The sequence below is a fragment of the Anas platyrhynchos genome, chromosome 3, assembly GCF_047663525.1.
Source record: "Anas platyrhynchos isolate ZD024472 breed Pekin duck chromosome 3, IASCAAS_PekinDuck_T2T, whole genome shotgun sequence".
NCBI classification, from domain to species: domain Eukaryota; kingdom Metazoa; phylum Chordata; class Aves; order Anseriformes; family Anatidae; genus Anas; species Anas platyrhynchos.
The window spans coordinates 94,453,017-94,466,826 of NC_092589.1; the positions used below are offsets into that span (position 1 = coordinate 94,453,017).

At 38.0% G+C, this 13,810-nt stretch overlaps 1 protein-coding gene across 3 annotated transcripts in view; it reads right to left on the reverse strand.

The window, feature by feature from the left end:
• Positions 1 to 5,394: 5,394 nt before the first annotated feature.
• PRIM2 (DNA primase subunit 2) overlaps positions 5,395 to 13,810 on the reverse strand; it is a 104,545-nt gene continuing 96,129 nt past the window's right edge. For all 3 annotated transcript variants that reach the window (XM_072036320.1, XM_072036321.1, XM_027455068.3), the window contains exons 13-14: positions 12,501 to 12,569; positions 5,395 to 5,977 (exon numbers count right to left, since the gene is read on the reverse strand). In XM_072036320.1, the coding sequence (XP_071892421.1) occupies positions 5,750 to 5,977; positions 12,501 to 12,569 (297 nt within the window). In that variant the 3' untranslated portion in view covers positions 5,395 to 5,749. The remainder of the gene's footprint in view (positions 5,978 to 12,500; positions 12,570 to 13,810) is intronic.

Sequence of the window (13,810 nt, forward strand, 5' to 3'; positions counted from 1 at the left end):
ACTGCTTTAAAAAAAAAAAATCAGCTACCTGTAGGAAGTGAGTGGCTCTTCTCTGCTCAGCAAGCTGGCTTCACACTTGCTAGGAGCCCAGGGAGGACCCTAGAGAAGAGTAAATGTCCCATCGAGTCTCCCTGATAACCAGTTTGGATACACCAGCTCCATGGCCCTGCTTTGGGTTAAATTTGGCCTTCAGTTTGGAAGCAATTAAAGCAACTGAGCATTGTACTACCTGCATGTCTGATAAGGACAGCAAGTTTGGTTTGTTTGTTTGTTTTTTGCTCCAAAATTCTATCTTCATATACTCAAAAACAATTTGGAGATCGAAAGCAGAACCCTGTGTCTAGAACTGGCATAAGCTCATTGTCATGGGCTGCCTGGGTGGAGACTTCTGCAGAAAATAGATCAAATTTTACTCCGATGCTTTTTTAATGTGCATGCACTCATCATTTCACTTGGGAGAGGATGTTAGGTAGGCAAAGAGAGGAGTTAATTTCATATGGTGTGTGAACAATTTTGGAGGTCCTTAAATTTTTATTGTGTGAGGGTTTTTTCGAACTGGTGCTTGGGGATCAAATGAATGAAATGGCATTTTTTAATCCACAGTCACAAAACCCTAAGGTTTCAAGGGGGAGGGCGCCTTATATCTGTCATAAAATTCAGTTTAAGCAATAGTATGGAAATGCATAGAAAGTCCACAAAAATAAGTGATTTAGTTTAAAAGGACCTTTAAATGTATTTTCCAATGAATAACACATTTGAAATGTTTACAGTACAGAAGTCTAATTTTCTTCACCTGAATGTTAAAAAGGTGAGAAATATTTTTTCAAGGATTGCTTCTAAAAATGAGTAGAAACAAGCAGAGAGAGGAGTACTGTACATCCTCATAGATGCTTACATTCAACAAATTAATATATATGTGCAATACCAACACATTCAACCGTATTACTATATTATATTATTATTAAACTCATATTACAAATCCTACAACTGATTTGAAATGGACTTAATACAATTTCCTTTTCCTATTTGTATGTTGATGCAGGTATTTATGCTTGTTCTTCTTGATTTGTTATCATAATGATGAAATTTTAAGGAGCAAGGTTACAGCTACGTAAATTGAAACGAGAAGTTCCCTCGACTGTCAGAAACTGTACTTCTGTTAATACCAGATCCTGAAAAACACAGTCATGTAATTACTGCTTGGGACATCACAATCAATTAAAAAGAAAAATGTTATCAGCTGTAGGTGAAACTATTCTACCCAACAGTGCCTCCTGACAGAACAGACAGAGTGTAAGCATCCCCTAACCCCCGTTCCAAGTCACAGTGACACGGCTCCTCTTCCCTTCAAAACCCTACAGCAACTACAACCATCCCTTACCTACGGGACACAAAGAGCTCTTTAAGTGTTTCTATTTACGTTCTAGTGGCAGAGATCAAAGCAGAACTTAGGCCATTAAGCAGGTTTTGTGGTATTTTTCCCCAGAAAAACATTTCTCCGAAAACTGTAGTTGGGCAAAGTACTGAAACCCCAAAGACCAAGTGGCTGCATGAAGCTTTTTCTTTCTAAACTTTAGGTTTCCTCTGTACTCTACCCAAACACGCTGCCTCTGAACCAAGGGTGCTCTGCAGCTGCCAGGATTCAATTCTTATTAAATATTAAAAATAAAACTGAGTGTCATGGACTTCAAAGGCCAAAAGGACCACTTGGATCGTCCCCTTTGAAGAGTACAAGACAGACCAGTGCATTTCATCCAGTAGTGCAAGCATCAAGTTGACTCGAAGGTTGAGCAAAGATATTTCTTCTGAACTTACCTTACTTGATTTTTACTAGTTCACATTTAAAGTGCTGCCATTCAGCATGGCACAGACTTGTCTTCCCTTTATGTAACACCTCCCACGGTACAATTCTGACGCCGAGCAGAATGTAATGCTCTCCTGAAACATAAATAAATAGTAAGGTTACGCTATATCTGACTCTGCTGTATTCATGTCCTTGTCGTTATCAAATTTTCATCTTAATTAAGGTGTATAATTATATGACAGAACAGCTTCAGTTTGTCCGAGTCCTTTTGTTTCAGCTAGGAACAGCATCTTGCGATGCTTTCATTGTGGCATCCACTTCTGCTTCAAGAGATGTCGAGAGATCATTTGTCTTTCTGCTGGTTGCAGCCCAATCACCAAGTCCTGCTCTCCCCTGACAGGTGACAGAGCTCTCAGCAGCACCTTCCTAGCTCCAGCTATTGACCTACTTTTCATCTACCCAAAAACACTTCTAAAGATTTCTAGTGCTTCCTCTCTGTTATCAAGTTACAGCTTAGGTATCTATTCTTGTTCGTTTCCCAGCTATAATTCACATTATTCCAGCTTTTTTTTTTAACCAGTTTTCCAATCGATTTACCTCCACAGATGCTTCAGGTTCCCTTTGCACCCCCCATTCGTAACCCTTGTCCAATTCAAATGCCCCAGGTCTTCCAGCATTTAAGAGATTCAAACAAATCCTAGCAAATGAGTGCACTAAAGGACAACCCATGTTCCTTTTGAAGCACCCTCCTCTACATGTAATTGCTATACATTTAGGATGACATTTTGTAAAAATAATAATAATAAAAAAAAAAGGTGTTCTTGTCCAGAACATTTTCCAAATGCAGAGGTGTGTGTGTGTGTCTCCCCTTTACTTAAAACTACAAAATACAATGGAAGTTGAAAGAGCCACGTGGTAGGAGAGCTAAGACAGCTGATGCTTGTAAATAGATCCATCTGAAACACTTTAGAAATAAATTATTTCCAATTTGTAAAAGAGCAGGGTTTGTTTCTTTTGTATTCTGGTTGGTGGTGTTTGTTGTATTTTGTTTTTGACTACTGCATAATCGTATCAGTCAATGGCTTTCAGAATCCTTATCTTCTGGCTAACTGCAATTTTTAAATAGCGTTACGACAATGCAGGATGAGTTTTCCAAATGATTGATTTGCATATTCTTACTGATTTTGCCTTTCCAGTCTCAAAGAGCTCTGTAATCAAGGAACAAGTGATTCTTATTCAAATTACAAGGCAGTAAGAGTTTAAAGCTCTAGGAGACAAATAATTCTTCAATGTCCAGCTGTTACGAAGGAAGATTCTCATTTTGGGTTTTTACAAAGGATCAAATTCAAAATATTCTGCTTTCAAAGTCAAGATGGTCAAAATGTGTGAAATATGAAAATAAATCACCTTCAGCTGCTTTCAAAGAGAGAAAAAAAAAAACAAATTACAAACTTTTGCTAGTTACTTGTAACTGCATGCACTGATTTGTATGTTTTCTATTATATATTTTTATTACAATCCCCCTGACAGGTAATAAAAGGGAAGAAAATACAGTTCAAAGCAATTTCTAGTACCTCCAGAGAGGCAAACTGGCGATAATGATGTAAACCAGTGGAGGACAAAGGCTTTGTCAAATCATTGCTGTTTGCTGCAATTCAGATGAAGATTTTTCATTCAACAGACGATTTGTGAGCTTATATTCTCCTCCCTGTAACAAGAGAATTACTTTTAAATTCTGTGTTTGAGTTCCTAAAAATAGTGTTATGCTGCTAACGTTACAATCAATGTAGATAGGTGAGCAAGAAGCCCAGTCCCACCATAACAGATTTCAAAGCACAGAGAGAGCTCACAAACGAAGCACTAAGAGTTTTACTCATAGAGCAGGTGACAAATGTCATCATTAGCAGGGTTAGGGCCAAACAGAAATGTTTCTGCTCAGTCATAAATTACCATTTGTGGGTCTTGGACAGGGACACACCACCTACATCCAATACACCTTGACCTGCTTGATCAGCTGTTCCACCAGGAGCATGAGGAGCACGAGTCACATTGGAGGACTGAAACAGTTTCAGTTCCATTAAAGGGATCCACAGTGTTCATTAAGGCACTTCCAACTGCGATATTCAGTAATTCAGAGGATAGTTAGCACTCACGAACACACTTAAATCCCTAAGGTCCAGTTTCTTAACCATCTAATGCAACCAGTGGAGCCCAACACTTCCATACAGAGATTAACTGGAGATCAACATCCACAGGTGTCTGTGCCTCCCTGCTGCTTGGGCCCAGAGCAAAAACTGCCCTTCAGGACCCAGCAAGCAGAGCCTTTTCTCAGGATGGACTTCTGTAATTCCTTTGGATACCATGTATTAAAAGGAGTAAGGTTTTTTGGTAGTTTACACAAAGCAGACACTAAATAAGGGAATAATTCAAGAAACAGCGAATCCTGGTTGTGAATGGTCTTCTGACAGCAAAAGCTGCAAAAAGATTGACAGCTAGTCCAAAATTAAAACAAATAATCATTAGTCCAGCCACACCGTTAATAGTCAAACATTGCAGAGAAAATAAAACCTCTAGCACAAGATATTGGTTATATACGTATTTCTTTGCATCTCTCCCTGTTTTCAGTGGTACACGCACCTTGCCATTGCCCCTTGGGGTCCTAAGGTCAGCAGCATCCTCCTGCATGCAGCAAATGGTCAGGGTCCCAAGTTGTTCGTCAGCAATAGCAGGATGCTGATGGTGGGGGTTGGTCCTTCTCCTCTTCAGCCTTCACTTGGGGGTAACGTTACACATTTCCCAAAATGCTCTGCAGACTTCTTCATTGGTCTAGCAATTCTAGCAAATTACACTCAAATACATTCTATATAGTGTGGTTTACTCATGTTGGATTCTTCTATTTTATTCTCTTATCTCTAAAACCTGTTTTGCACCAGTCTTTATGTTGTATTTCTTCAAGTATCAGCAGCTGGCCACTGGTGAGTTGTTCCTATCCAGCACCTCAGGTCACAGATCCAATCATTCTGCGAGCAATAGCTGCTTATTACTAGCCATTAGCTACAGAAACACACCCAAACTGTTACAAATGGAGGCAGTACAGCAGACAATTGTACAAAGCAAGGCTGCTATTAGGCAGTTGCTGTTAGAGCTAAGACAAAGCTCCAGGTAGGCCAAGTCTAGAGAAAACAAGCCCAGGAAAAATCTTGGTACTGAGGGTTTGCGGAGTTTCTACAAAGCCTGTGGCCTGTCACTAGCAACAACATTGTATTTGCTTACAGGGCCTTACCAGCAGCTAGGTCACTCTCCAGAAAAGGGAGAAAGTCTTTGGCTTCTGCAAGATTAGTCAGCTGGTGGTGTCACTTTTTTGGATTACCTTCTTCATACGGTTGTCTAAACTCTGCTTGGTTCTACTTCAAGCACCAAAAAGGCCCTCGAAATTTGGTGACGAGATACACAAATAAGGGAGTTGATTTCCCTCAGGCTCGTCATGTAGAAAACAGAGACTGGCTCACCCCCTTCAGAGGGCAACCTGAATCACAAGAACTCCTACTTAACTACCCTACACAGACAGATAAAAAGGAAATACCACAACCTTGTATTTTACAATTTATTTATTAATAAGAATCATATAAAAGTGACCAGAAAATGGGATATAATAATTAAACATTTTGAACAAACTCAAAAAACACAAGTCAGGCAAAAATCACTTTAAGAATTGGGAATGAATTTTCATTTCCCATCCTTCGACACACTCTATACACCAGTATCCTAAACCAGCAACTATAAGCACTGGATATGATTACAGCCTCAGTAAGTTTCTTTTCATCAGCCCATTCAAAGCACTAAATGCCTGCGTTTTCTAGGTAGTGAAGTGCATATTCCTTAGTATAAGGACACATTCAGCTAAAGAAGAAAGACAGAAAGGAAGACAAAAAAAAACATAGCTGCTTAATCTTCAGTGAAGTATGCCTCCAGTCCCTCCAGTTCTGCATCAGCTGTTGTATTTGAAGAGCTGGGAGTAGAAGTTGAAGTCATGCTTTCCTGACTATTGCTTTTTTGTTGAGAGTTGCCTAGATGACTTGGTTCCTTCTTCAGCTCTCTACCACCAGTTAATAGCTTTTGACTCTCTGCAAAATACTGATTAGGATGATTCAAAGAAAATCCAATGTCGTCGAGCTGCACAAAATGAAAGGAAAAGTTATTATATTTCTGAAAAAAAGGTTTTTTTCATATTCAAGAATAATTTAATTAGCAACTTAATAATAAGTTTCATTATTAATAAACTAAATATAGAAACTCAGTAAGTTTCTATATTGTTGAAGAAAAATGCATCCGTTTGTCAATACTAGTCGAAGAAATATCAGGATACCACAGATTTATTTTCATCACAAAATTTCTTCCTTCACACCGGGAATAAAATTACTGCTTTGACATAATCAGACAATATTTTAGACAGTCTTTCCTGTACTAAAAACAAACAAACCCATAAAACAATACAGGTAAAATAGTATACCTTTACAAATTTAGGACATCCAAACCTATACCTAAATCTTTATCTTCCTACGCTAAGAAACGGACTACAGGAAGTCTAGAATGCAAACAGCAGTAGAGAACATAAACGGAACTTGTTACTACTGAACAATAGAAATGTAGAGCTTGAGCATCAATGTGAAACTCTCAATAGAAACCAGTAGCTTTGCCTCTTCCCCTTTTTTCCCTCGGCAGCCACAAAAGCAATATTTACAAGGCAGCAGATTAAGACTGTTCCTGTGTGTTGGAGCAGCTGTTGGAGAGGAGCCCACGCAGGAGCAGGGGGTCTGGGAGCTGCTGCCCACCCGTGGGAGACCCGTGCTGGAGCAGTTTGCTCCTGGGGGAGGGACCCCGTGGGAGAGAGCCATGTGGGAGCAGTTCTTGGAGAGCTGCTGCCTGTGGGCAGCCCCTGCAGGCTCAGTTTGGGAAGGATGGCATCCCGTGGGAGGGACCCCACAGGGAGTAGGGGCAGAGAACGACCATGAAGGAGGTGGAAGAGAGGGGATAGGGAGGTAAGATATTTTTGGTTTGCTTTTATTTTCTCACTGCTCTAATCCGTTACTAATAGGTAATAAATTACATTAATCTCTCTACAATGAGTCTGTTTTACCTGTGATGATAATTAGCGAGCGATCTCCCTGTCCTTATCTCAATCCATGAGATTTTCATTCTGTTTTCTCCCCCGGCTCTGTTGCAGAGGGGGAGTGAGCGGGTGGTGTGGCGGTGCTGAGCTCCCACCACAGTAGTTACCAGTGTTAAACCACCACAGTCCTTCCAGTGACAAAGACTGAGGAAATCTGTAAAAATTCCCAATCATGGGACACAACAAGCCAGAGACCAGGGATTTTCTGCTGCCACAATCTTCCCATTTTCCCAGAAAGGTGGAGTCGATTGCAGGTTAACGAGCAACTTTGCACGTGCACACGCACACACCCCGCGTGAGGATACGTGCGGTGGCTGATTTAATATGCAAAACCATCAGCCTAAATTTCAGCCACTTGTGAAAAATCATAAAGCAGAGAATCAATGTGCGTCCTAAATGGGCTCCTGATTAAACGTATTACTGCAGCCTATCTTAGCACCATCAGAAAATGGCTGCACGTACAACAAAATCTAATTCAAGCATGAAAAAAAAAAGATATTAGCAACTGTAGTAAGTGACCTTGGCTGAAAAACTCTAAAAATAAGTGGCGGGCCTAGCACACTCATTTGGAACTCAAATTAAAAGGCACATAGCAAAAAAGAAACCTAAAACCAATACTGGATTTCATTTCAATCTTATCTGGATGAGTTTCATCCAGCCAGCTTTCATCCACATCCCAATTTCCATTATCTGGGAACTAAATTACGTCTTTACACCAAAAAGGCTTAAAAATACGCAATACAGTGAGAAGCTGGTTTTCTTAGGAAAAGCTCTTAATTATCTTTTTTTCCTTAAAATCTCAGTTTTCTTCAGACCAATTTAAGACTCATTTTGTAGCTCTAATTCTGTTCCGTGGCACTTTACCCAACAAATTAGAAGGAGCTGTAGAAGCAGCTCGTTGTATAAATAAAACCCACAGCCACATTTCCAGAGGTGACTGATGGCATTTGTCTAAAAGCTACTTACTGACTGTTAGTTAAAATTGTCGTATGATCCCACGTACCATTTCTCCTTTCTGCATCTAATTGCTGCTAAAATAAAGCTCTAGTGGATGAAGTTTAGACAATGCTATTTTAATTAAAAGGATTCTGCCCAACACCTTTTTTTTTTTTCTTGAGATGGAAGAGTGGAAGTTTTGCTTGTAATCATCATTATCCTTTGTGATAGTGTTAAATAATTTTGTGTAATTTCCAGCAGGTTTCAGTGAATACGTCTCCAAACAAAAATATTCTGCTCTGACTGAAGTACACAATAAATCTTGACTACAAAAATGGAGGTGAAACATACAGAAATTTTCTTGATTTCTTACATTAGATTTGCTCATGCAGGTTTTAGTGTTTTAGGTAACATACACCAAAAACAAAATACAGCAAGTTGAAAACCTTCATCATTAACTGAGTAAATTTCTGGTAACTTACAGCTACCAGAAGCAGAGAAACTAGATTTCTCTATCAGTTTATCCTTTCACACCTGTAAATCCATCTGGAAGCCACTATGCCCAAAGAAAAATGTATTTTCTGGGCAGTCAGAAATTTAAGCTCGCAGAGTCTATCGATCCAAGTGAAAAGACCTGTCACTTCAGACAGAACTCTTTATTCCATCCAGGAGCTGATGCTATCACAAGACTGTTCTTGGATTCAACACATTTTGCACATACTGACCTTCATCCAAATTCCAGTTTTACAGTTCTGCTATAGCAAATGTTGTTTTGAAAGAAATTGAAGCAATCGCTTTGTAGCTATGGTATCTTTGTTTTTTTAACCAAGAACTTTTAAAACGATAGCTGACATTACAGAGAAAACATGGAGCAATCATGGTGTTACTGTAAATGATATCAATCATCCAAACCCTTCCTATTTTTAAAAAAAGTCCAATGTTCTTGTGATTTGATCACAAACTAAGAAAAATGGTCTTTGACTTCAATTTTTTCCCTTTTTTTTTTTTTTTTTTTTTTTAATAAACTATTCAGAAGTGATTCCTTGGCACCAGAAAGGTCGCTAAGTGTGCCAGATTTCATTTGCTCTTTAAAAATGCACCAAGACTGCAAAACATCAGTACTCAGGAATAAAATGTTGAAAGATGAATGTTAACATATAAATAATCAGCTGTACAGCAAGTGACTAGCACAGCAACACTCATGCAAATGAGCTTAACTAATTCATTTGGAATCCAACTTAGTAACGCAGACACTAGCCAGGTAGGTTTTCTTTTTCATAATAGTCAGTCTCAGATCAGTACAACTGTGACTTATTTGCAATCAAATTTCAAAGCACTAATTATTTCTACAGGCAAGCTGACACAAGAACATTAATTCAACCCACTAGTAGTTCACAGCTGATTCATATCTTCAGTCTCTTACTTGAGTATATCTATGTAGTCCAGATCAAAATTGTTCGTTGTGGAAATATTTTTCTCTATTTTGAATTATTATTCAACTCTATCAACTAAATTAAAATAAAATCTATCTGCTATTGTAACTGTGAAAGGCATTCCTCATTACTGTGACTATTTACTTTGGGTAAAAAAAGCAGCATTTAGGTATGCCATAACCAAATGTTGAGGTGCAAAGCATCTCCCCCATCCTCCCCAATTAGTTGTGAACATTCCCATTCCCATAGTTCAGCTGGACTTACTAGGACTGACTTAGTGTCAAGCACTACACTACTGAAGCCAACAGCAAAACTGCTGCCAGCATGAGAATAAAGTGCAATATAAGCCTGATAAATGATGATGGAGAAGAAATGCAGAGAGCTCTTAAGTAGACAGTGTGTGACTGACTCTGTAAACTTAGAAAAACATCACCTTAATTATGCAAGTCTCTAATACAAAGCCATTTATGGTGTAAGTTTAATCTATGTAAGAACTATAAACTCTTTCAAAACTCATAGGTTACACAACAGCTTTGCCTAAAATACATCAAAAACTTCCTTTATAAAATTCTGAACAGATTACAAAATTGAAGCTGAGAATTCTCCAGGTAAACCAGTCCATTATTTCTGGAAAAGTTTTACTCAAGACTGTTCACCTATTTGACAAAACGATAACAATCAACCTTATAGCCTTGATTCTTCAGAAACTTCTTCCACCGAATAGCTCTGCTCTTCATATACAGGAAAGCAAAGGTTATATTGCTCGGTTAGCTATCATCAATTACAGAGACACTTTTTTTTTTTTAAATCCTCCCCATGAAAATAAAGTTACTAAAACATGTAGTTACAGGACAGAAAAATCATTCTCAGCATGTTGTTAATGAATTTAGCAGTTAAATTCTCCAAATAAATAAATAAATAAATAGATAGATATGCCCACATAAGCATGTGACATTCAAACTGCTGAAAGTGACTTTCTGTGCGTTCTGCTTTTGGTGCTGGAACAACGACAGGAACTAACAGCAGGAACCCCAACAGCATCTGTCCACGTTCTGCCTCTACCAGTTTTGAAGCCACTGCTTTTACTGCTTTCTCTTAAGTGAATTTCAAGAAAATTACCCAAGTTCAGTAAAATTACTTAGTGGACAATAGAAAAGTTAGCAGGATTAAAATTCAAAGCCCTATCACCTCAAACCCATTCAAGCCACCTTAAGAAGTAAACAATAGAAGGGGATCTAACACACCATATTGTTCCACATTAAATTGTTCCATTTACTTATGTGGACAGCATTCCCAATATCTGCATTTATAAGCTTTTACATGTCAGAGGATCTTCACAGGGGGATTTAGAAAGCAGTAAGTTATTCCATGTCTATTAAACATGATTTTGTAGAAATGAGTAAGGGTTACTAGGGCACCCAGCTGGACAAAGAACTTGATAAAATGTTTTTCACTAGGTTGATCACCTGGGCTGAAAATGATGGCATGCAGGCTTTGGGATGGCAGGACTTTTAGAAAGCTCATCATCTAGAGATTCTAGTTCCTTCTTCCCCAAAAACAAAATATGACAAAAAAACTACAGTTCTTGTTCAAAAAAATAACCCATATTAAAAGAAATTGTGCTTGTGGCTTGAAACCTGTCCATAAAATATACTTATTCCCTGGAGGCTACATTTACATCCAATCTATGCAGAAATTCTCAGGAAAGTTGAATGCGTGAAAAAGAACAATCATAATGCTTCCTATTGTTTCTTGGGAAGATTTTGATAGCCTTCAGGACGGAGCTGTTGTTAGATGACAGTTTCATTTCTACATGAAATGAACGAAAACAGAACAAATAAGATGAATCTCTAGCTAAAGTATGAAACAACAGCAAAGCAGAATGATGATTTCCTTAGCGCAAGCAGCGAAGACACACATTCATATTACCCAGTACTGAAAAAAATAAAGCTTTGTGGGAATTTACCATAGGACAACGGAAAGACAGCTTTACTAAAACACAACACACATTCAGCACCGTGTTGATTTATTCTTCAGTGAATACCGACCTTGGGTTCACAATCATCTTGGGAATATTATTTTTACCGCCTTAGCTATACACAGGGTACATATTATCTAAATTTGAAATAATACATAATTTTGAATTTCCTTTCAGATCATTACAGCCATTTTATCATCTTTGACGGTAAGATAAAGTGTTCCTCTCAAATTACAGCTGCCAAACTGCCAATACTGCATATGGCTTCAAAGTACACTTATGCTACATATTCATCTTAATGATTGCTGGGAATTTGAGGAAACAAGCAGTTCCATCTAAATCAAATGTGAAAACCAGTAAGAACAAAAGAAGTCAACAGCAAATGCCTCTGGGTAGGTCATCTAATCCTCAACCAGATTTTGAACAAGAGTATTCCACATTCTGATATTTGAAAGGGGTGTTTTTCAGCTGTGGAGAGGACAAACTTATAAGAAAGACTGCTCTCTGTTGTTTTTTCTTGACAATAAGGAACCTCAAACCAATGAGAAAACTATTTTTTGAATCAAGAAATCATGCAGGAGGTATGTTACTGCCATTCTCTGTCTTACAGTTTTGTGGATCTTGCTTTAATATTTTATAGAAGCTTATGATTAAGCAAGTGGGAAAGGTCTGTGAATGTTCAGTTTGCTTTAAAAAATCATCACATGTGACCAAAGACATGATAAAATATCAAACGAAAATAAACAATATTAACTCTGTAAGTGGTGGAAGATTAGAGTTTCAGTTACTTTTGTTAGATCTATTCTGTTTATTTTTTAAGGTGTATCTCAAAATACCAAACACGCATTATGGGTTAAAAAGAACAGTTTGTTTAAAAACAGGGTATTGAAAAAGTTGAAGGGCTTAAAATAGACAAAATTTAACATTTTTGACATTTTTAGGAAGAAATCATAACCTTTTACTGTATCTCGTAACATTCAGGATAGCAAATAACATCAATATGTAAATGTAGGAAATTACACAGGAATATGAGAAATTATTGAAATGAAAGCCAACAAGGCAAGACAGCTGATGGATGTGAAAGCTGCAAAAAGCCTCTGGATTTCATGCACGATTTCCATGGCCTTCCTTGAGACAAAAACGGTGATTATAGCATAACAAAAATTAGTAGCTACTTACATCGTGTGTCAATTCAAAGTACTTCTGACAGGCCAACTGGTAATGCATGCCCTTCACCAAATCCAGGATCTAAACAGAGGAAGAAAAAAAATTTAAAGCTTCATAGGTAGCACAGACATAGAACCAGAGAATTCTGCATCTTGTTGATGTTACCATGACAAGGTAAATATCACTCTTCTCAGCAGACATGTATAATACCTCGCAGGATGCTGCAGCACATGACATCTTTGACTCGTGTATTCTATTAATAAGTGACAGCATTTAGACACGCTGCATAGTTCTTTAAAAACACCCCTGCCACATTAAAAACAAGATAAAACCCCAGGAAGATACGTCTGGTCTCTAAAACTTAATTTTAATACCCTTAACTTCAAAAATGAGTTGTATATATATTTTGGTAATACAATTGTGACAGTTATTGCCGAACTATCATATTGCAACATCTCTTCCATAATTGCAGACATAAATCTAGTAATTCAAGTGGTTGAAGCATGAAGCAATCAAGAGTACACTATTTGTATTTTTATTTTCCACATTACCAGCTTGTACAGATGCAGAATGAAACGCAACTGCGCTCCCATCAAGAAAATTTAATGCAAACCCTTTAGACAAGTGTCTGTGAGAGGGGAATGCTTCTACCTTCAATCAGATTTGTCCTTTTTGAAATGTAGTTATTTCTAGCCAGGCTCAGCAGAATACATGAGTGAATAGCCTGTTTTCAACACCTATTAGGAAAATCATGCCATCTTTTGTAAATACAATTTGCTTCCCAATTCTACCGCATGTAATCTCTTCTGTGCTGTATAAAGTTCCATTCTTATCAGCAGCACGCAATGCCGCCCGAATTTTTATTTATTTATTTAAGTTTCATCACCTCCTCCCTCCTTCACAGAAGCAAAACGTATGCGCGCTCTGCTTATCAAACAGAGAAGATTGCTGGAATTAAGAGATAACCTCACTGGAAGGAAAAATAGTTTTCAAGAAATGTTAATTTCGAGGCCTTTTCCCAGGTTTGACCTTTGTGTCAAACGCAGCAATACACTCCGGCTTAAATCCCTGCTGCACTCATTATTGGATGCCGCCTTGTATTTATTGACAGATATATAAATAAATTACATTTGCTGAATGGATAAAAATGGCAGCACACTGCCAAGAAAGTACTTAACTGCATTGTTTCTCTGTTATAGTTCAACTGATTACATTTCTATGCCTCTTGCCACTTCCTGTTAAATCTTCTGTAAAAGATCAAGACCAAGGCCAGCCAGGCAATGAAGTCTGAAATTCGGCACTCTTACTACTCACACACATAT